Raw genomic sequence first — 22,636 nt, 5'->3', positions numbered from 1 at the left:
CTCTAGTTTTTAATTCTATAAAAATCTAAGAAATCTTTTTCCGGAAACTGGAGATATCTGCAGTCAAGCAAGCTGTCCTCCCACCAGAAAATTATGAATAATAAGCTCACTCCACTATACACCCCTCCTCTGCGTATTAAACATCCTCTACCACCCTGGAAGGTATGTATCAGGGCCCCTTCATTCAGCCCAATGCCCCCTTCTCCTACCCCATCTCCCACCATCTGTGCAGTAAAGGGGTAATTAGTGGAAATGACTGATCCAGGCCCTACATGCTGAGCGGTTGATATAATACCCCCTACCACCCGCGGGACATCAAAGCTTCCCCCACCCCTACTACTGGAGGATCGGTAGGGGCCCCAATACATTGCTATGCCCAGGGGTCTACACTGCTGTTGATGCCCCTGTATGTATATATATGTATGTATGTATGTATATATATATATATATATATATGTGTGTGTGTATATATATATGTGTACATACATATATTTTTTAACTGACCCGGCATATACTGGGTCACCTAAGTATCCATCTCCGGGCTTTGCTCCGCCCCTCTGGAAACCCCCTTCTAAAAATGCTGCATTTGCCCCTGAATCCAGAATCCCTCTGCCGATGCACTTACTCAACCCTAAGCTATAAAGTTTGCTCACTAACGATGATGGAACTACCATATTAAAGGCTGAACTATAATCTACTGTAAGAATAGGATTTGTGCAGCCCTTTAAATCATAGTTGCTGACTTTTTGGCTGCCCTCTCCGGGAGAGGGCAGCCAGCTCAGTAAAGCAGGGGGGTGGGGCCATCTCCGGGAGGGGAAAGGGGGTGGTTCGGGGGCAGAGCCACACACATCATTTTAGCCTCGCCGTGCTATGCCTGTATTTCAGGCATTGCACGGCAGGGGGCAGGGCTAAAAAGCCACGATTGCGTCATTTAACCCAGGGGGCCCCTCGCCGGGTGGGGGTGTCTGCCGGTGATGAAGGGCTGGCCCAGGGGGGCCGGGACGGGGACCCGATTTCCGGGACCCTCCTGGCCATTCTGGGAGGGTAGGCAACCCTGCTTTAAATCCAAAGGTGCAAAAAATGAGAGCTGTGTCATCTGTTGATCTGTTATGCCTTGTAGGCAAACTGAAAGGGGTCCAAACCAAGTGGGATACATTTCTTGATATACCCTAATACCAATCTTTTAAATGCCTTCATGATGAGGGATGTCAAAGCAATAGGGCGGTAATCATTCAAACTATGGGCCCCACCTTTTGTGGGGGACTGGGGTAATACTTGATTTAAAATATTTAGGCACACAAAACATACTAAGGGACATTAAAAATAAAAGTAAAAATTCCAGCAAGCTGGGCTGCACACTCCATTAAAACTTTCCCCTTAGCTTGGATTTAACAAAGCACTGTCTTGCAGACTCCTCATCTAGTACTAAGGGCCCAACATCCTCAGAGTTTCCTGCCAGGAAAAACTGTGGCACAGTCGGTCCATCAAAGCAGGCATAAAAAGCATTTAAAGTATCTCCTATTAATGAGTCACATTCATGATGCAGAAGCTTTTATTTACTTTGTAGTCGTAATATTTTGGATGCCTTTCCACAAACCTTTAGCATCATTATCCTGGGAAAATGTGTTTTCTAATTTTACAGAATAGGCTTTTTTGCATTAACATTCCATTTTTTTTAAATCTTAAATGGGCAGCCCTAAAACTGATTAGATCACCAGATCTGAAAGCATTGTCCCTCTCCACTAGTAGAGAGCGAACTTTGCCATTTATCCAGGGTTTATCATTAAAAAAATTACGAATCTGCTTTCAATGCCACAGTTCAAGTAACCCAAAACCATGGTTGTCAGGATATCAATAGTCACTAATTTGTCCATGTCCATAGACTCTTCAACAAATAGCTCCCAATCGGTAAACTCCAACCTAGCCTGCAAATCAGCTATAGCACCCTCTGGCCAAACAGTAATAAACTATTTTGTCGGATGAAAATGCCAGGCTAGGGAAACATATAGTAAGTGGGAACTTAAAATAAATATCTCCTATACCTCCAATGCACAAAAAGGTGTCAATCCTTCAAAACACCAGTGTTCATAGGATTTACCAAAGTTTTAGGCTTACTAAACAGATAACCTGTTTCCATAGAGACGCATGGACCTGCAAGTGATGGTTGGATGAAAGATGATTGTGCACGCCCATTATTTTTAGGGATAAGGTCCATAGGTCGAAAGTAGTCAATAGGTCGAACGCTATTGGTCAACAGGCAAAATGTCGACAAATGAAAAAAGGTTGACGTGCATTAGGTCGATATGGTCAAAGGTCGACACAAGTAATAGGTCGACATGAGTTTTTTTTTTAAAAATTAAAAAGTGTTTTTTCATACTTTACTATCCAAGTGGGCATAGAGTGAGATCATAATAGTGTGCGTGGCACCGTGCCCAAAGCATGGTGAGTGAAGCGAGACATGCAAGGGGATGCGTAACAATTATACGGTGTCCATGTCGACTTATGCACCAATAAAATATAAAGAAACCTTGACCTTTTCATGTAGACCTTTACCATGTTGACCCAGTGCATGTGTCAATATTTTGACCATATCGACCTAATGCATATCAACCTTTTTCATGTGCCGACATTTTGCCTGTCGACCTATAGCGGACGACCCATCGACTGTTGACCTAATTACTTTCGACCCTATGACCCCTACCTGTATTTTTACACATTGCAAATGACGTTAGTGAATGCTTGTGGCATTGAGACGCAGATTAGGGAGTATTTACCGCAAGACACAACAAACTATATCAAGTGTGATTTATCATCCTGTTTATTTAGAATTTAATGGGAAAGAACCTACACTGAAAAATTCTGTAGACAATTTATCAAATATCGGAGACCTTTCTCCCTGCTTTAAATTCATCGAATTAATTAAGACAGTTAGAGAACCGGAAGGTTTTTCTTCTATATTATTGATATAAAAGTGAAGCGCTGCAAAGGAAAAGTTCAGTTGCTTCTCAGTAATTGACAAAATGCTTTAGCCTAACGACCCAAATTGTGCTGAGTGGTGTGATGTCATATCTATTACAGAAGAGTTAATAACTCAGGGTGTAGATTGAATTAATCACATGTACTGTGTTATGCAATTTGGGTTTTATTAACAGTACTATTATTCAGTAAGCAAATCAAATTCTCCCCACTGCATTGCTCTCATTTGATCAATAATAGTATGATTGAAGGATGTGAAACATAACTAATGAAATGTCTAATGCCTGATTACTCATGCTGATCTTCTCTTCTAGTGAGGATGTCCGCTCCGCCAACATCATAGCTGAAGAGGATGACACCCAGTGCCTTGTCATTGACAGAGAGTGAGTGCTCTGCATTACCCACTAATGTTGCTGTCTTGTATATCAGAGTAGTCTTTCCTAAATTATAGTTTTTATATACTTATTATGGTGAGATCCTAATTCTACAATGATAGTATATAAAGAATAGTGTACAATAAGCATGAAATACCCAAGCCTAATGAACAATATTACAAAGTGCTCTCGTAATGACTAAATGGTCTAGTTATATTATATCTGCTGTTAGTACTGATCGTGTAGCTTATCTGATTCTCACTACATTACGCTTGTGCTGCTATAGTATAGTATATTAGTATTGGGTGCCTGGTACTGAGAAATTAAATGAAGCATTGACATAGCGCTAAATCTATATCTGATTATTCCGAGGTCGCCGATGATTTAGAGGTCATATTTGCTTCTGAACAAATACAAAAGAATTCAATGGTTTTCGAATTTGCCTATAAAAAGATTGCTATGCAAATTACTTGTGAAATGGGAGTTATTGTTGTCATTCCCATCCACATTCCGGCCAGACCACTCGGGTTATCAGAGAAGATACCTTTGAGCCATTGAATACTCCATCATTGTTCTTAAAATGTGCATCTTGTCCACAGACATTGGTGGAAGCCACTTTGTGAACTAACAGCCTGATTCAGAAATGGACGCAAAGCTGATGTTCTACACCACAGGTTCTCAAACTCGGTCCTCAGGACCCCACACATTGCATGTTTTGCAGGTCTCCACACAGAATTACAAGTGAAATAATTAGCTCCACCTGTGACTCTTTTCAAATGTGTCAGTCAGTAATGAGTGCACCTGTTGGGTGACATGGAAAACATGAACTGTGTAGGGTCCCGAGGACCAAGTTTGATAACCACTGTTAAGCGATATTTGTCAGACTGCGCATGTGTCGCAATCTCTTTGCTCGTGTGTTGAGGAGCTGCTACAATCCCGCTCGCAATGAGGATTAATGTGAAAAGTGACTGACAGCAAGGCACAGTTTTAGGGAGGTAGCAGGGAGTAGACCTGTTATTCAGGGTGTTTATCTGCCATCAATTATACGCTCTTACATACAAAAACATGGCACCTGCATATCCATAGGTCTACTTTTAATCCCAATGGGCCTGATACAGACCTGAATGCAATTTGCAGTGACCAGGGATCAGGTAGACACTGCCATAGTGAAATCCGGCCTTGTGAATTAATGTGCTCACTGTGTATGGTTAGAAAGGAATTTCCAAAACCATTCGTAAGACACTCATCATCGATTGATTTCCACTGGTTACCACTGATGACAAGCACCGCATAGCCCTGGATTTAATCAGTGTTTATCCAGTGTTTATCTTGGCACTCCCATCAAACGGCCGGTTACCACCCCCAGACGCTGGCTTCCTGTCAATCACTTTGCGAACGGCTAGTGAAGGAAAAAAGTAGCAGGATTACACCGCTGGAAGTTATTGTGCATGTGCATTGAGGATCAGGCATATGCACAGTGTATCGTTAATCGGTCGCTGCGCTAATTCACATGAGGTCTGAATCAGGCTCAATGTTCCTTATTCTTGTGTGTCGGCTGCCTATGTATACCCAATTGTAAAAATGTTGCAAAATTTCCAGTGGGCATCACTATTGATTTCTTGGCGACAGCTTCACTTGCGGATATCAGCAGTTGCACTGAACAAAAAAAAAACACTTGCAATTGTAGTTACTGTGCGTCCATCTAAATCAGGCCTTAGACCACAAATGAGAGTACAGATTTGAAATTAATTAGTGACATCATACAGGCATGACATTACCCAGCATGATTGACAGGATACACTGTTGATTCTGATCGTTGAAATGCTGCTATCGGTATTGTAACTGTGGAAATCCTGACTGCAGTGATCCTGACCGCATCCCTCAGGTACAGACGAAGCATATTCTGATGAGATAAACTAGTTGCTACAGTAGATAGAGTGATGTTGTCAAAGCAAGTCAATAGTGCAGACTAAACTTCACCACAATCAGTGACATAGCTTAGAGAGGGTGGAGCTACTGTAGCGCAATGTGGTAAGCCAACCAGCTCCAGTGTCTGCCAGGTAGATCCATTGTTCCTGTCAGAACTATCTGTATTAAAAATGTAATAATAGATGGGAAGGGCAGCGCCGGCAACAGAAATCTTGAGGCCCCATACACAGATATTTTGGGGGGGCCTCCAACCCCTCAAGCACTAGTAGTTGTGTGAAGCAGAGAGGGATGGTGGGTGTATTGATGGTAAAAATTTCCATATAATGGCTGCCCCAAGCTATTAAACGTTATGCCACACACCAATAATGCCTACTACACATTATACCACACACCATAATGCCCATTAGACATTAGGGTTTGGGCCAGGGTTTGGGGTTATATATCAGATTTTAAACAGTCTTTTTTTAACTGATTAAAAAACATTTTATTACTTTATTCTTAATGTATACCTACACATGCTATGCTAAAGTTGCAAGATATATGTAGTGTAGTGATTGACTTAGATGCAGGAGGGCAGAGCAGCCTCTTTAACACTGGGCTCTTATAATTAGATTTCACTCCAAGTTTGACATTTGTTACACATTTACAGCTGCTGTTATGTTGCCCCTTGTACTATGTTGTATTTTTACTTTTCTTTACAGCACATTCAATCAAATGGTAGGAACTTACCAGGAGCTGCAGACGTACCTGCGGGAATATGTGTTCCAGCTAGCACTTAGTGACCACGATAGAAGGAACGCCAGGTATGATATATGGCTTGCAATATAAAACAAGTTAGTCCCTTATTTCACTGTTGTGTGGTTAGGTTTATGTCACCAATGTGCCGAATACATCTTTCTGCAGGATGATAAATAACATTTGCTAGAGACACAGTGTTGTATCACAAGCACACATACTTCAACTTCAGATACTGTGGGGGTGATTCAGCTTGGCTCTGTAAGCAGTCTAATTTCACTGCTTACCGAGCGGTTAAATGCTACCCGCCGGGCGAGTGAACACCCAGCCCCCTTTGCCGATTGAATGGCCGCATCTGAATGTGAATGCATGTGTTCACCGACCACATCCAATCGGATGCAGCCATAAAGGCGGAAAGTCCTTTGATTATTGTCGACCATCGAATGATTTTTCGCCCACTCTCAGATAAAAGTCAGTCCGAACTGATCACCCAGCAATGCTGTCGGTCCCTGGAACAAATACGATGGGGACCAATCTCAGCTGAATCACCCTCCGTATGTGCTTCTTTGGGAAACAGTTGAGCTAGATGTCCACATTAAAACATTAATACTGAGGGCAGGGTAAGAGAATGTGGTGCCAGAGGAACAGCAGTAACCTGTAAGGATTTATAGATGTTAAATGGGAGGTTTAGTATAGATCATTGGTAAACACTGTAAGTTATACAGGCTGAATAAAGGGCAATATATACAATGTGTAATGGTATTGATACCTTGTAAAATGTTCCTAAATAAAAAAAATGGAAAATTGTCTAAATAAAACAATGGAAAATTCCAATGTACTGTAAGCTACTGTCCACAGTACAGAACCTCCGCAATTCAGTATTTGTTCTCTTGGCAGATGCAATGATACGTTGGCAGCAGTCACGCTGATTATGATACCTCGCCCATTTGTATAACACCCTACTAGGGATGAAACAAAAGAGGAAAGTGTGATAATGCTGAAGGGCAGTGTATGTCTCCTGAGCACCTTATATAGTCAGTCTCTTGCAATGTTTTTTTTAATTGAACACTGCAGTATTTGTCAGCGTTTCTCCTAGGCCCTTTTCCTAAAAGCAATAGGCCAACATAGAAAAGGTCAATATGAAAAGGCCAACATGAGTTTTTCACGTTTTTTTGTGTCTATGTCTACATAAGTCAACATGGTCACCGTAGAAGTGTATCACTCTTGATTCAGACCTGTTCGCTAGGCTGCATATACTCGCAGCTTAGGGAACAGGTAAGCACCACTCGTCACCCCGCCAAACGCCTGCACCCCACCCCGCCGCCTAAATCCCCTTTGTTGCATGCGAGGAGCTTTATACGCAAACACATCCCCTCGCATGCGGCTGCCAGGATGAAAAATCATTGACCATTGAATGATTGTTTCTCCGCAGATAAAAGTCTGTCTGAACTGACTTTTATCTTGGCCATAGATAGAGGAATTTGGGGCAGGCGCTGATGTCATGTGACATCAGCCACCTGCCCCATGCAGGCATCAACACCCCTGTGTTCCCAGGGGAATGCCCAGTGTGTTTATGGGGACGCACATACAACGCTGGGCGTTCCCTTGCTGCCGCACCCTGCCCTCCACCTTCCCTCCCCTGCCAGGGTGAACACCTCGGTGAGTGTGATACTTGCTGAAGACGTTCACACAGGGGTCTCACATGTGCATATTCGTACAAGTGCTGACTCACACCTTCGAAAACAGGGTTGAATCGGCTCCTATGTCAACTTGGATGGTAAAGTATGAAAAAACACCTGTTTTAAAAAAAAAATGAAAAACTCAACCAATTGACTGTCAACCTTATTACTGTCGACCTGCTGACTGCATCCTGTGTGATCACATTCCTTTCTGTCTCTATTATAATATTGGGGTCTTGGTGGAACAGAGCTAAAAAATGTTACGACTCTGTGGATGAGAATTGCGATGGGTGAGGGGTGTTGGGTGTTGCCAACTTCTGCTGTGATAGGTACTGCTGGGAGGGGGGAGAGGAATCATGGTCAGAACTGGTGGCGGTGCAAGGGAGCACCAGCCAAACAGCCAGATGCACTAAACTTCAAAAGGGATAAAAAGGAGAGTGATAAACAAACAGTCAATCAACTTCTACCTGTCATGGTACAGACAGGCTGTGTTTGAAAAATGTCAGGCAGGAGCTGATTGGCTGGTTGTTTATCACTCTCCATTTATCACTGTTGAAGCCTACGGCTTCAAATTGGTTAGGGCCCAGTCAACAGTAACATATCTTTATGGAGAGAACCTAGAGCCTGATTCAAAACTGCATATATTTATATGGCCCCAAATCTGACAATTGGTCTTATGGTCTTAAATCTGCCATTTTAGTACATATGCAGGAACATCGGACGCAGGTCGGACAGACCATCAGAACTCTGAGCAACCCTATAATGTCTCAGACAGATCAGCTCCCCAGCTGCGAACACATTTGCATTGGATAACTAGGGAATGTTAAAAAAAAACGGTCCCGATATGCTTGTGTTTTTCTAGCCACCCCTCACCTTTCCCAAATATTGTCTATTTGTCACTCACTTTGTCATGCAAAAAAATCTTTCCACTGCACCCAACATCATTATTGGGAATACCTGTGAAGCAGACCCATAGTGATATACAGTAAGGTATAAACATTTATTCTTGGATTCATAACTGGTATGTGCTATCAGAAGAAAGGTGCTCATAAAGGGAGACCTCTAATGGGGATTAAATCTTCAGATAAAGCCTTATTAATCTATTTTCAGTGTACGGATTGTGGGTGAGATTCAGAGATGTAGGCACATGCAGTCTAAGCAGCTGTGCAAAGATATGAAAATATTGCAGCTTTTGTGATTTGTATTGAGGCATCCGCTGGGGACGCCGGAGATCCGATGTGTACAAAGGTGTTGATATCTGACCTTTCTAGCTGAAGGAATAGAATGTCGTAGCCATTGCAACTGTACACAGAACCGTAGTCGCAAGCTATGATACATCAACAGATGATTGACACACCTGTATTTCAGTTGCTGCTCCCATAACTGCCCACAAATGCTCCCTTCCGGTCACTCACACTCCAACCATCTTTATCACGGGTCATGCGCAGTGCGGCTTATATCACTCCGCAGCATACATCATCAACATTACCCCCATATCTGCGTTAGGAACTGTATTCCAAAGTATTGTATTCCAAGAACTGTATTCCAACCCCCATATCTGCATCAGGAACTGTATTCCAAAGAGTCTTACAAGTCACCCACCCAAAATAAAACCCTACTAATCTGTTCTATAATCCCAGTGCTGCCCAGGGGTTCGGAGGACTGCTAAGGTATGTGATCATGCTAATGTTTTTGAAAAGTATATCGTCTAAATAAAGTTTATGTCCCAGAATGCTGCATGTGTTTCCTTCTTATACCTTGTACCTATAGAGCAATAGTTGATGCTTTTACCTGGTGACTTCTATTTCTCTACTTCAAGGGGAAAGGGGGAGGGGATGGTGACCGGTGCACAAGAGGTAACAGTATATTTTGTAAAGAGAAATGAGTAAGATCCACAATCAAGAATAATCAAAGGGGATGGTTAGTCTCCCTGTTTTACACAATTTTGCAAGTGGAGGTGCTCCCTGGAGAGTAAATAGGTTACTGAAGAAAGAAAAAAAGACTCTCTCTTTGTTGGGGCACTCTTAGATAATTTTATATTTAAACAGTGATGATAGTGTCGCATATATAGGTATTGAGTCAACCACAGAGACCACTTGCCCAGGTGATGCCCACAGAAGGGGGGGGGGGGGGAAAGAAGTGTCTGGCTAAAAAAGCTAGAAAACAAAGATATTCAAAGGTAATCTATTGAGATATAGCAAAGTCAGGTGGGAGAATACTAGTTGGACACGGTAATGGAGGGGAAATGTACCCCTACTGAATGTGTTATTGGACGTTTAAAAATTAGCTTTTATTAGATATACAGTAAAAAGATATCTAGACAGACATTAACAGACATTTAACACAAAACATATAGACATATAAACGAATTTAGGGTAACCTTAGGTATCTGTGCCTAACGGGGCACAAGGTCCTCCTGTTTATCCTCAGCCAGTTTACTCTTGATGCCAAAAATTAATTGACTATAGTGTATGCGGTTTACATAGATGTATACATTTTATACTTGCAACATTATAAAATATCAGAGACACTCTTAATCTCAACAAAGTTTCAATTTCTTGGAGAGAAAACTTCAATACTGGCTCACAGGTCGAATCAGTCCTGCGGGAGGACACAGTGTCTGGGCCCTAAGAGGCCTGGTTACCGATTATCCCTTTGGAAGGGTGAATACCCTTTTAAACCACCTATCAAGCAGACAAACGTTCTGTCTTATACAGTCTCATGAGAACTGCACAAAAGATACATTAATTTATATGAAACATTCACTGGGTTTATTTGACCAGTGTGGTATTCATTTAAACAGACACATTTATAGGGCAGAAAAAGGTAGCAGTATGAATTCACTATTTCTCCCGCAAGGAGAAAGGGATATGGCTGGGAGGGGGGAGGGTTGGAGGAGGATGAGACACGGGTTAGAGTGGGGAGTGGAATGGAAGTAGGGATGGGGGTCCCGTTTTGCCCAATGGGTATGGGTAGTCCCACCGACTCTATATACCCATAACAGAAGGGAGAGCCTGGTTTGAGTAAGGAAAGTCTCCTGTCCCCTCTGGCAGGTTGTCTACTCCAACTGTCAGCTGCCACTGGATGAGAGTGGGCTTTTTAGGGTATTGTGGGGGAAGTTCCCGACCTTTGGGATGTAGGGTCAGTGGTGAAAATAGAAGAGTGCTCTGTGTGAACCTCTACAATAAGCGGCTGCTGCCCTGCTTAGTATACCTATGGGCTCGGGGTGGAATACTGTACAGTTTAGAGACAGGTCACCCTTATCTCATAGTACCTTCATACGCCCCGGGCCGGTTGCTGTCAGTTGGTCGACAGACCTTAAAGGTATAGCGGGTGAGCGGGCTTATGTGGGCGTGACAAGAGGGCTAAACGACAAGAGCAGTCAAGTGGGGAAACTGAGATATGATCCCAGTGCAGGGAGTAGACCCTGATAATATTTGCTGTAGTGCTAGAAAAGGTGTGCTGGTATCTTCCCCATATATATGTATATATACGTATGCATCAATTCAGTGGTGGTCGGGGATGAGCAACACCTCTTTAGAAACCCACTAGTGGGGTAAGTGGGGGGTAGGGTTTAAGAGGGGGGCAGAGGGAGGAGGGAGAGCAAGGGGAAGCAGGTCAGGAAGGGTAACAAGGGAGTGCGGGAGAGATTGGTACCTGTAGGTGTACAGCGTACACTTATCTGGTGCTAGAATCGTCTACTGCAGGTAAATGGTGCTGCCTGGGACAACGTCCAGTGTCTGTGGGAGTATAAGCGTCACTTGTGCAGGCTGCTGTACTGTGTATACGGCAGGCAGGTGCCTGGGGAGTCCCCTTGAGTGCCAACTTTGGATTCAGTATCTGTCCGGTACTACCAAGTTAGTTAGGAGCTGATCAAGAATGCTGCTGCAGGGAGCATTCCGTATTATGTCAGTCTCTGGGTCACCCGGCGGAGGTTCGGCTGCTGTGGGGAATGCTCAGATCCGAGCTTAATCCCCTGGGTCACAAGTGGTAACGTCCCTGCTTAATGGGTGGCTATTCTGTGGGATACGCTGGATGGTAGCGTCTCTCCCACTTCGCGAGGATGCGGCGGCGGCTGCTGCGGGAGGCGCTCGATGGCAGCGTCGCTCCCTGGATCAGCTGATCAGTGGATTTCCTCGCTTGGATGCGGCTGCTACGGGAGGCGCTTCAATCGTAGCGTTACTCCCTGGACCTTCCTCGCTTGGATGCGGCTGCTACGGGAGGCGCTTCAATCGTAGCGTTACTCCCTGGACCTACGATCGTTTCACCTGGGATCAGGCTTCTTCAGGGTCAGAATGTAGCTAGGTGGGGCGTGTATCCGCCTTTTAACTAATCTACATGTGGTTCATTAACATTGATTGGGTCTAATTGATTTCTTGTGTTTAAGGTGTCTGGGCATACATATGCAAATATCTGGTTTCTATACCCTCTGTGTATTCAGAGAATACAAGTCTGTTCAGTAAAAGTTTAACTATAATACTGCTTCAAAATGTTGGAAAGGGATGAGAGGATGATAGGATATAAAGCGGAAAATATGTGTATTACTCTTAATACTAAGGCGCCTCTATTAGGGGGAAATTATGCTGAAGCATGAGAAGGAGTAAAGTGGCGAGTGCTAGCTTGAGCCCTCTTTTACGCGTGCTTATGGAATCTTTATAAAGTAACGTTCTGATCTACTAAGTGCGGCAGAATGCCGATATTGCCGGCTGTAGTGCTCATAACATGACATTAATAATGTCAGACTAGGGTTGGGCATTCGCAAAAAGGATGAGAAGCCCTCATGGGTTAATAGGCTATGTCCTGTGATGGCTGTAAGAGGGAGGGGAATACACAGGGAAAATGAGAGAAAAAGAAGAAAAAAGAAAAAGAAGAGAGGAAAGAGAGAGAATAAAAACGGGGAAGAGGGGAGTATGAGGTTGTGTTGAAGGAGGGGGATGGCCACATTATCGTTGAGCTGGTTTGACAGATTTGTGGTAAAGGTTGTGACCACGTTTTATATTCCGTCAAAGTGTAGCAAGCCTATGTGTCAACCTATATCATGTCGACGCATCGTTCTGTTTTAGCCTGCAATGAAATTGTCTTATGCCAGTGTGAAGCTGGCTAACTAGGGAATAGCAGAGTGACTAATTTAAGTCCTCTGACGTGCAGAAGCAGACTTGTGTGTCATCTATTGGTATGTCGGCGCTCAGGTGTATCAGGTCTAATGGGTAGTTGCTTATTCATTGATGGGTCCTAACAGTTTCAGGTGCCCGGTTAAGCCATATTGTGGCATCCCATCTATTGTTATAAGCCTAAAAATCGTGAGATTACTAATCATCTCAACTTATTATCGGATTCAGGGGGATGTTCGTCCGTTAGGATCGTACATGTGTGGGTGTTAAACTGGAAGGGGGATAAAGTTCCAGTAAAAAGTGAACTGTGATCAGTGTCAGCGTCAGCGGTGTTTTGGAGGCTGGCTAGTTTATAACTAATACCTGGTGACTTAAGTAACTCGGGGGTGGCTAACTTAATCAGTAGTGCACTGAGTTAGAAAATATCAAAGAATATAAATAAGGTGGACGTGCTTGAATGAAGAACAAATCGTGAGAACATGTGAGGCTCAGTGACTATGAGTTGTGCCAAAGTGTATGCTGATACCTGAGGACCTATCAAGTCACTCATGTATAGGTAGTGAGTAAAGGCAGGCAAAGTGGGGTACTGGTAGGGATGTGCTGTGCAAGGTACGAATTTGAGGTTAAGATAATGAAAATTTTTGTATTAAGTTGGTATCATAATATAATATAATATAGTGATAAGATCGATAATTATAGTATGGCAGTTGATAACTAAATATTCCATGCGGGGGACATGAGTCACTGTGGTAAATAACCCGAGAGGGTCTGAGTTTTGTGCATATGAAAATGAAACTGCTAGAGAACGCGACATTAGAGGGAGATAGTCGTGATACCTGAGAGAGGGATGGGGGAAAGGGATGGGGAAGAAATTGGGAAGAAGGGAAGGGTGGAAGAAAGAAAGAAGGGTATCAGGGAAAGGCGGGGGGGGGGGGGAGAAATACTCTAGGGGGGGCGCCACCGGAAAAGAGGGATGGATTTGGATTCTTTGTGAGGGGAACCAGTAGTTGGAATCCTGGAAGCCTAGATGAATAATTTACAGAAAGGATCCGAAGCTATTATTCTCGTTAAGGCCGTGTGGGCTGACAGAGTTGAGGTAGAAGATCCACACCTCAACTTCTACCTCAACTCTGTCAGCCCACACGGCCTTAACGAGAATAATAGCTTCGGATCCTTTCTGTAAATTATTCATCTAGGCTTCCAGGATTCCAACTACTGGTTCCCCTCACAAAGAATCCAAATCCATCCCTCTTTTCCGGTGGCGCCCCCCCTAGAGTATTTCTCCCCCCCCCCCCCCGCCTTTCCCTGATACCCTTCTTTCTTTCTTCCACCCTTCCCTTCTTCCCAATTTCTTCCCCATCCCTTTCCCCCATCCCTCTCTCAGGTATCACGACTATCTCCCTCTAATGTCGCGTTCTCTAGCAGTTTCATTTTCATATGCACAAAACTCAGACCCTCTCGGGTTATTTACCACAGTGACTCATGTCCCCCGCATGGAATATTTAGTTATCAACTGCCATACTATAATTATCGATCTTATCACTATATTATATTATATTATGATACCAACTTAATACAAAAATTTTCATTATCTTAACCTCAAATTCGTACCTTGCACAGCACATCCCTACCAGTACCCCACTTTGCCTGCCTTTACTCACTACCTATACATGAGTGACTTGATAGGTCCTCAGGTATCAGCATACACTTTGGCACAACTCATAGTCACTGAGCCTCACATGTTCTCACGATTTGTTCTTCATTCAAGCACGTCCACCTTATTTATATTCTTTGATATTTTCTAACTCAGTGCACTACTGATTAAGTTAGCCACCCCCGAGTTACTTAAGTCACCAGGTATTAGTTATAAACTAGCCAGCCTCCAAAACACCGCTGACGCTGACACTGATCACAGTTCACTTTTTACTGGAACTTTATCCCCCTTCCAGTTTAACACCCACACATGTACGATCCTAACGGACGAACATCCCCCTGAATCCGATAATAAGTTGAGATGATTAGTAATCTCACGATTTTTAGGCTTATAACAATAGATGGGATGCCACAATATGGCTTAACCGGGCACCTGAAACTGTTAGGACCCATCAATGAATAAGCAACTACCCATTAGACCTGATACACCTGAGCGCCGACATACCAATAGATGACACACAAGTCTGCTTCTGCACGTCAGAGGACTTAAATTAGTCACTCTGCTATTCCCTAGTTAGCCAGCTTCACACTGGCATAAGACAATTTCATTGCAGGCTAAAACAGAACGATGCGTCGACATGATATAGGTTGACACATAGGCTTGCTACACTTTGACGGAATATAAAACGTGGTCACAACCTTTACCACAAATCTGTCAAACCAGCTCAACGATAATGTGGCCATCCCCCTCCTTCAACACAACCTCATACTCCCCTCTTCCCCGTTTTTATTCTCTCTCTTTCCTCTCTTCTTTTTCTTTTTTCTTCTTTTTCTCTCATTTTCCCTGTGTATTCCCCTCCCTCTTACAGCCATCACAGGACATAGCCTATTAACCCATGAGGGCTTCTCATCCTTTTTGCGAATGCCCAACCCTAGTCTGACATTATTAATGTCATGTTATGAGCACTACAGCCGGCAATATCGGCATTCTGCCGCACTTAGTAGATCAGAACGTTACTTTATAAAGATTCCATAAGCACGCGTAAAAGAGGGCTCAAGCTAGCACTCGCCACTTTACTCCTTCTCATGCTTCAGCATAATTTCCCCCTAATAGAGGCGCCTTAGTATTAAGAGTAATACACATATTTTCCGCTTTATATCCTATCATCCTCTCATCCCTTTCCAACATTTTGAAGCAGTATTATAGTTAAACTTTTACTGAACAGACTTGTATTCTCTGAATACACAGAGGGTATAGAAACCAGATATTTGCATATGTATGCCCAGACACCTTAAACACAAGAAATCAATTAGACCCAATCAATGTTAATGAACCACATGTAGATTAGTTAAAAGGCGGATACACGCCCCACCTAGCTACATTCTGACCCTGAAGAAGCCTGATCCCAGGTGAAACGATCGTAGGTCCAGGGAGTAACGCTACGATTGAAGCGCCTCCCGTAGCAGCCGCATCCAAGCGAGGAAGGTCCAGGGAGTAACGCTACGATTGAAGCGCCTCCCGTAGCAGCCGCATCCAAGCGAGGAAATCCACTGATCAGCTGATCCAGGGAGCGACGCTGCCATCGAGCGCCTCCCGCAGCAGCCGCCGCCGCATCCTCGCGAAGTGGGAGAGACGCTACCATCCAGCGTATCCCACAGAATAGCCACCCATTAAGCAGGGACGTTACCACTTGTGACCCAGGGGATTAAGCTCGGATCTGAGCATTCCCCACAGCAGCCGAACCTCCGCCGGGTGACCCAGAGACTGACATAATACGGAATGCTCCCTGCAGCAGCATTCTTGATCAGCTCCTAACTAACTTGGTAGTACCGGACAGATACTGAATCCAAAGTTGGCACTCAAGGGGACTCCCCAGGCACCTGCCTGCCGTATACACAGTACAGCAGCCTGCACAAGTGACGCTTATACTCCCACAGACACTGGACGTTGTCCCAGGCAGCACCATTTACCTGCAGTAGACGATTCTAGCACCAGATAAGTGTACGCTGTACACCTACAGGTACCAATCTCTCCCGCACTCCCTTGTTACCCTTCCTGACCTGCTTCCCCTTGCTCTCCCTCCTCCCTCTGCCCCCCTCTTAAACCCTACCCCCCACTTACCCCACTAGTGGGTTTCTAAAGAGGTGTTGCTCATCCCCGACCACCACTGAATTGATGCATACGTATATATACATATATATGGGGAAGATACCAGCACACCTTTTCTAGCACTACAGCAAATATTATCAGGGTCTACTCCCTGCACTGGGATCATATCTCAGTTTCCCCACTTGACTGCTCTTGTCGTTTAGCCCTCTTGTCACGCCCACATAAGCCCGCTCACCCGCTATACCTTTAAGGTCTGTCGACCAACTGACAGCAACCGGCCCGGGGCGTATGAAGGTACTATGAGATAAGGGTGACCTGTCTCTAAACTGTACAGTATTCCACCCCGAGCCCATAGGTATACTAAGCAGGGCAGCAGCCGCTTATTGTAGAGGTTCACACAGAGCACTCTTCTATTTTCACCACTGACCCTACATCCCAAAGGTCGGGAACTTCCCCCACAATACCCTAAAAAGCCCACTCTCATCCAGTGGCAGCTGACAGTTGGAGTAGACAACCTGCCAGAGGGGACAGGAGACTTTCCTTACTCAAACCAGGCTCTCCCTTCTGTTATGGGTATATAGAGTCGGTGGGACTACCCATACCCATTGGGCAAAACGGGACCCCCATCCCTACTTCCATTCCACTCCCCACTCTAACCCGTGTCTCATCCTCCTCCAACCCTCCCCCCTCCCAGCCATATCCCTTTCTCCTTGCGGGAGAAATAGTGAATTCATACTGCTACCTTTTTCTGCCCTATAAATGTGTCTGTTTAAATGAATACCACACTGGTCAAATAAACCCAGTGAATGTTTCATATAAATTAATGTATCTTTTGTGCAGTTCTCATGAGACTGTATAAGACAGAACGTTTGTCTGCTTGATAGGTGGTTTAAAAGGGTATTCACCCTTCCAAAGGGATAATCGGTAACCAGGCCTCTTAGGGCCCAGACACTGTGTCCTCCCGCAGGACTGATTCGACCTGTGAGCCAGTATTGAAGTTTTCTCTCCAAGAAATTGAAACTTTGTTGAGATTAAGAGTGTCTCTGATATTTTATAATGTTGCAAGTATAAAATGTATACATCTATGTAAACCGCATACACTATAGTCAATTAATTTTTGGCATCAAGAGTAAACTGGCTGAGGATAAACAGGAGGACCTTGTGCCCCGTTAGGCACAGATACCTAAGGTTACCCTAAATTCGTTTATATGTCTATATGTTTTGTGTTAAATGTCTGTTAATGTCTGTCTAGATATCTTTTTACTGTATATCTAATAAAAGCTAATTTTTAAACGTCCAATAACACATTCAGTAGGGGTACATTTCCCCTCCATTACCGTGTCCAACTAGTATTCTCCCACCTGACTTTGCTATATCTCAATAGATTACCTTTGAATATCTTTGTTTTCTAGCTTTTTTAGCCAGACACTTCTTTCCCCCCCCCCCCCTTCTGTGGGCATCACCTGGGCAAGTGGTCTCTGTGGTTGACTCAATACCTATATATGCGACACTATCATCACTGTTTAAATATAAAATTATCTAAGAGTGCCCCAACAAAGAGAGAGTCTTTTTTTCTTTCTTCAGACTTCTATTTCTCTTCATGCCAGGGCCACAGCAATTAGCTCCACCCTTGAAGTGACCCACAATGCCCAGCCCCCACCCTTAATGGTCCACCAAATCCTGCCTCTAGCCGCTGCACTGGTCCCTTTTGGTGGCGTAAACTATAACTGGTTTCCAGCCAATGATGTAACCCACTGATGGCAGGGCACCATTGATGGAGACTATCGTTGACAGAACTATCAATGGCCATCCCAAAGGAGTAGAGTAAGGTAGTGCAGATGTAAGCTAAGCACATTAATTTGAGATGTGTGTTATTTTAAGATAAAGGGGTATATTCAATGCTGTTTAGGCAAGCTATGACAGCGAGCAGTGCCGATAGTGCGCCGTCATAGCTCGCGGTCAGTATTCAACTGACCCCACTTCACTCACCATTTCCACCTCGCTGGTTCGGCAAGTGCAGCCATCAAAACGGTGAGGCCTGCCAGTATATGCAGCGGGCTTGCTCCATTTGTTCCGTGGAATCCTCACCGTCCTCTGACAGTGAGAATTTCCCCAAAACATTCCATATAGTGAGCGGCCGGCGAGGGGGTTAGACTGCGAGGATGGCTTGTTTTCGGTGATCCTCACATCCCTCCTTGCCGGCAGCATTGAATACCGCCCAAAGAGATAATTAAATGCATTAATCATGAGCTGTAGATTTTGCGAATACAAAAAGAGGGTGCAAACTTTTTAGTTGATAACGATAAGCATATTTCCACTTGAAGGGCTGGATGTAATGAAGTCTGAGTTCAAATTACTTTTTTAAAAGGGGTAATCATTTACAGGGTATGGTTTAGTCTTGTTAATGGTTGCCCCTTTAAAAAACATCAGAGTTCGTCTGGCATCCCGCATGGCCAGCAAACTTCATTACAACTACAAGACATTACATGTCTTTCAACCATTTGAACCTGTCAACCTTTTGACCATGTCGACCATATGAATGTCAATCTAAAGGTGCCCACACACGCACCGATTCCGGCGGTACGATGCTGTACGATGGGGTGCGCGCTCCCACGGCACCTCATCGTACAGTACAGAAAGTATGTGCTGCACATACTTTTTGTACTAGCTTTTTCTAGCATAGCATCGCATCGCATGCACATAGTATGCACAAGGCATACGCATCGTATGCGCGCACCCCATCGTACAGCATCGCACCGCCGGGATCGGTGCGTGCGTGATGCTATGTGTGCTAGTTAAGCCCACAACGCACGCCGGGAACGGTGCATGTGTGGGCACCATTAGAGTGTCCTGGGTCCCCGACTCTGTTCTTTACCAGTGTCAGGGATGAGATCTGGGACTTTGCTGGGTTTTAGACCTAGAAATTCCAAGCATTGTAGTGTGAAATGGTATCAGACTCACATAAGAAGATTCTGACATGGGGAAATTTACTAAGATCTGAGTCCTACTGTATTTCACATGGTATGGGCCACCAATCAGAATCTACTTTATATTTATTTAGCACCTTCTAGAAGAAAATAGCTACTGTAGTATCTGATTGGTTGCCAATAGGGACATCCCATGTGCAATAGAACTCCCATCTTTGTAAATTCAATAGCAGTATGTTTTGCTGTGATATATGGAAATTGATGTAAGTAACAATAAGATAGAATATACTGGGTTGTTTGGTGATACTCAGCCTCAAAGAACAATATACAATGCACGGGAAATACAATTTCAATGAAATTCCATTTTCTGATGGTTATTTCCCACAAACCACATTTGGATTTGAGGTAAATGGACAAATTTGGATTTGAGGTAAATGGACACATTTGGATTTGAGGTAAATTGCTGCCAACTGATTTTCATTTTGTTGCTGGTCATAAATGTTACATGCGGTTTAATGTGTCTCCATGAAGAGCATTAAAAATTCATTGCTCAACACCCAACGTCCAGTTACATGGCAACAAACTCCATCTCTTTTCCACTTTAAAGCTTTAATAAGTGTTATTTTCAGAGCTAGCAGATTGTCCTAAATTGCCTTGCAAGTGAATTGTTTATTAACTGACACTAGGCTCCTCATTAGACCTCATCAGCAATATCAATGGAAATCAGACTCATTTATTTAGGTAAGGAAACCTGAATCATAAAAAAGCGAGTATATCAATCTAAATACTGTATTTTTTTCAAAAGGAACTAAAGAGATCAAAACTCTTAAAGGGAAAATGTGCCTTTATTCCTGCTAAAAGGAATATATTTTGTATGCAGAGAACATTACACTGTTTAAAGCAGGGGTGGGGAACCTTCGGCCCTCCAGCTGTTGTTGAACTACACATCCCAGCATATCCTGCAACAGTTTTAGTAAGGCCAAATAGCAAACCTGTAGCAGGGCATGCCGGGATGTGTAGTTCAACAACAGCTGGAGGGCCGAAGGCCGAAGGTTCCCCATCCCTGGTTTAAAGAAAATAAACACTATACTGTAAAAGATATATTTATTTTAAACCGTATCTCTTGCTTACTAACCTATGCTGGATATACACTGGGCGATATATCTGTGTGTTTCCAACTGCCTAATATCCTTCTATCACAAGAAAATCATCTAGATACTGCACTGTACCTCTCTCAGATTCACAACTAAAGTCAAAAGGACTTTTTAAAATGGCCTTGAAGAAGCCTATTTGCAAGGTGTCTGAATTGAGGAGAAAGTCATCTCCAACAAAATAGAAGGACATCCGACCATATGTAGAAAAGCATATGGCAGGTCTATTGAGACCAATATGATTGTCCTTTTTTCTATAACAGATACAACTTAAAAAGAAGAAAAGGTACGGCTAATACATAAGTACCGAAAAGACATATAGAACAAAGTACAATGTGCCTGATTAAAAATGCGCTATGGTTCTGCAAATCTTGGCAGGAGGCTATGTGGGGCCACCCCACGCGCTTAGTCCCACCCCGCAACGAGATTTCAGGTTTTTGCGGGCACATGGCTAAGTACGAACGCTTTGCTATACAACAAATTGTTCACCCATTACTGTAAGCATAAACCAAAAAAAAAAAACACAATACGCATGATGAAATTATTCAAATGAATACAAAACAGGATAAACTGTTTTGTATTATAGACAGTATATATATTAACTAGTTAAAAGTCAGTGAAATGTCAGTGAAAATGGCGGATTATGCAATGTACTTTCACTTTGAGCTGTGAATTTGGTCTGTCGAGTGGCCTCTTGTGGACAATGGCAGTACTTCACCTCTGATACCCCTTTCACATTGCAGCTTTAACATGATATATTGCCGGTTTTTTACCATTTTAAAACAGGAACAGCTGCAGTGTGAAAGCTCCATTGTCAATTTACCGGTTACAGAATACCGGTATTTTGAAACATGTTAAAAGCAGGATTCTACACGTTTCTGAGCCGTTTTCCCTACAGTCTGAACAGCTCAGAAACGGTATTTGCTATAAATGATAACCACACAAGGGTGATAGGTTATCTCCTTGCATGATCCCCGCCCACAAGCAGGAAATAAATATTTAAAATTACATTGTATGGCTTACTATGGGTGAAACGGGTTGAATCTGAAAGGTACAAAAACGGTATTGAAACTGCAATATACCGTTTACAACATGCAATATGAAAGGGGTTTAACTGGCTTTTGACCCGTTTTAAGACACGTTTACAAAAACGGGTTGAAAGCAGGTTTGCAATGTGAAACCAGTAATAGAGGTGAGGAGTAGTTAGCTTTTTATATATAGATTTTTTTAAATGTTATTTTGTAAGGTTGTAGAACAGGGGTGGCCAAACCTGTCCTTAAGATCTACCAATGGTGCATGTTTTCCAGGCAACCTGTGGATCTATAGTAGGAATGAATGCAGCATGTTTTAAAATGTGACAGTTAGTAATGACTACAGCTGTGCACCAGATAGGTAACCTGGAAAAGGTGGACCGTTGGTAGATCTCGAGGACCGGTTTGGTTGCCCCTGTTGTAGAGTATCCTCCACTGGATAAATATGGCTTTTCTATATAAACATTGGCCCTGATTAAGCTAGGATCGCTAAGCAGCGTACATTCGCTGCCTGGTGAGCCCATAAACGCTGCCGACCAGTGAATGATCTCTCTCCCCTTTGGTAATAAAAGTCAGTCGCCCTCCCATTGGCCCACCTGCGTCTCCAGGGAAACACTGAGTGTTTTCATGGGAATGCCCATGAAATGCTGGCCAATTCCCTGCTCCGGGCCAGTGTCCACCCCCTGCCTGCCACCATCCCTCCCCTAACCATGTCAATGCCACGGCAAGTGTGATATGTGCATGCGCAGACCCCCCACCATTGGAACAGGGCGGAATCAATAGTGAATCACATTGCGTGATAACCTTATTGGCCCAAATAGTGGACATAAATGGAGCAATGAGAGCAAATGATATATGAAACATGCAGATATACAAAAACGTCAGATATAAGTGATGGAGCCGCCACCCCAACTATAGACTAACACAGGAGGAGTTACACAGAGATTGGAAAATCTGCAC

The 22,636-nt window shown here is 43.6% G+C and overlaps 1 protein-coding gene across 3 annotated transcripts in view; it reads left to right on the top strand.

The window, feature by feature from the left end:
* Positions 1 to 22,636, top strand: part of LOC146008833 (cGMP-dependent protein kinase 2-like) — a 165,818-nt gene that overhangs the window by 87,316 nt on the left and 55,866 nt on the right. For 2 of the 3 annotated variants that reach the window (XM_083148590.1, XM_083148591.1), the window contains 3 exons: positions 3,291 to 3,359; positions 5,981 to 6,082; positions 9,334 to 9,363. In XM_083148590.1, the coding sequence (XP_083004716.1) occupies positions 3,291 to 3,359; positions 5,981 to 6,082; positions 9,334 to 9,363 (201 nt within the window). The remainder of the gene's footprint in view (positions 1 to 3,290; positions 3,360 to 5,980; positions 6,083 to 9,333; positions 9,364 to 22,636) is intronic. The other variant, XM_083148592.1, reaches the window with a different exon arrangement.

The sequence above is a fragment of the Crinia signifera genome, chromosome 6 (genome assembly GCF_055691185.1).
Source record: "Crinia signifera chromosome 6, ASM5569118v1, whole genome shotgun sequence".
Lineage (NCBI taxonomy): Eukaryota > Metazoa > Chordata > Amphibia > Anura > Myobatrachidae > Crinia > Crinia signifera.
This window is presented reverse-complemented; position numbering and strand designations above follow the sequence as displayed.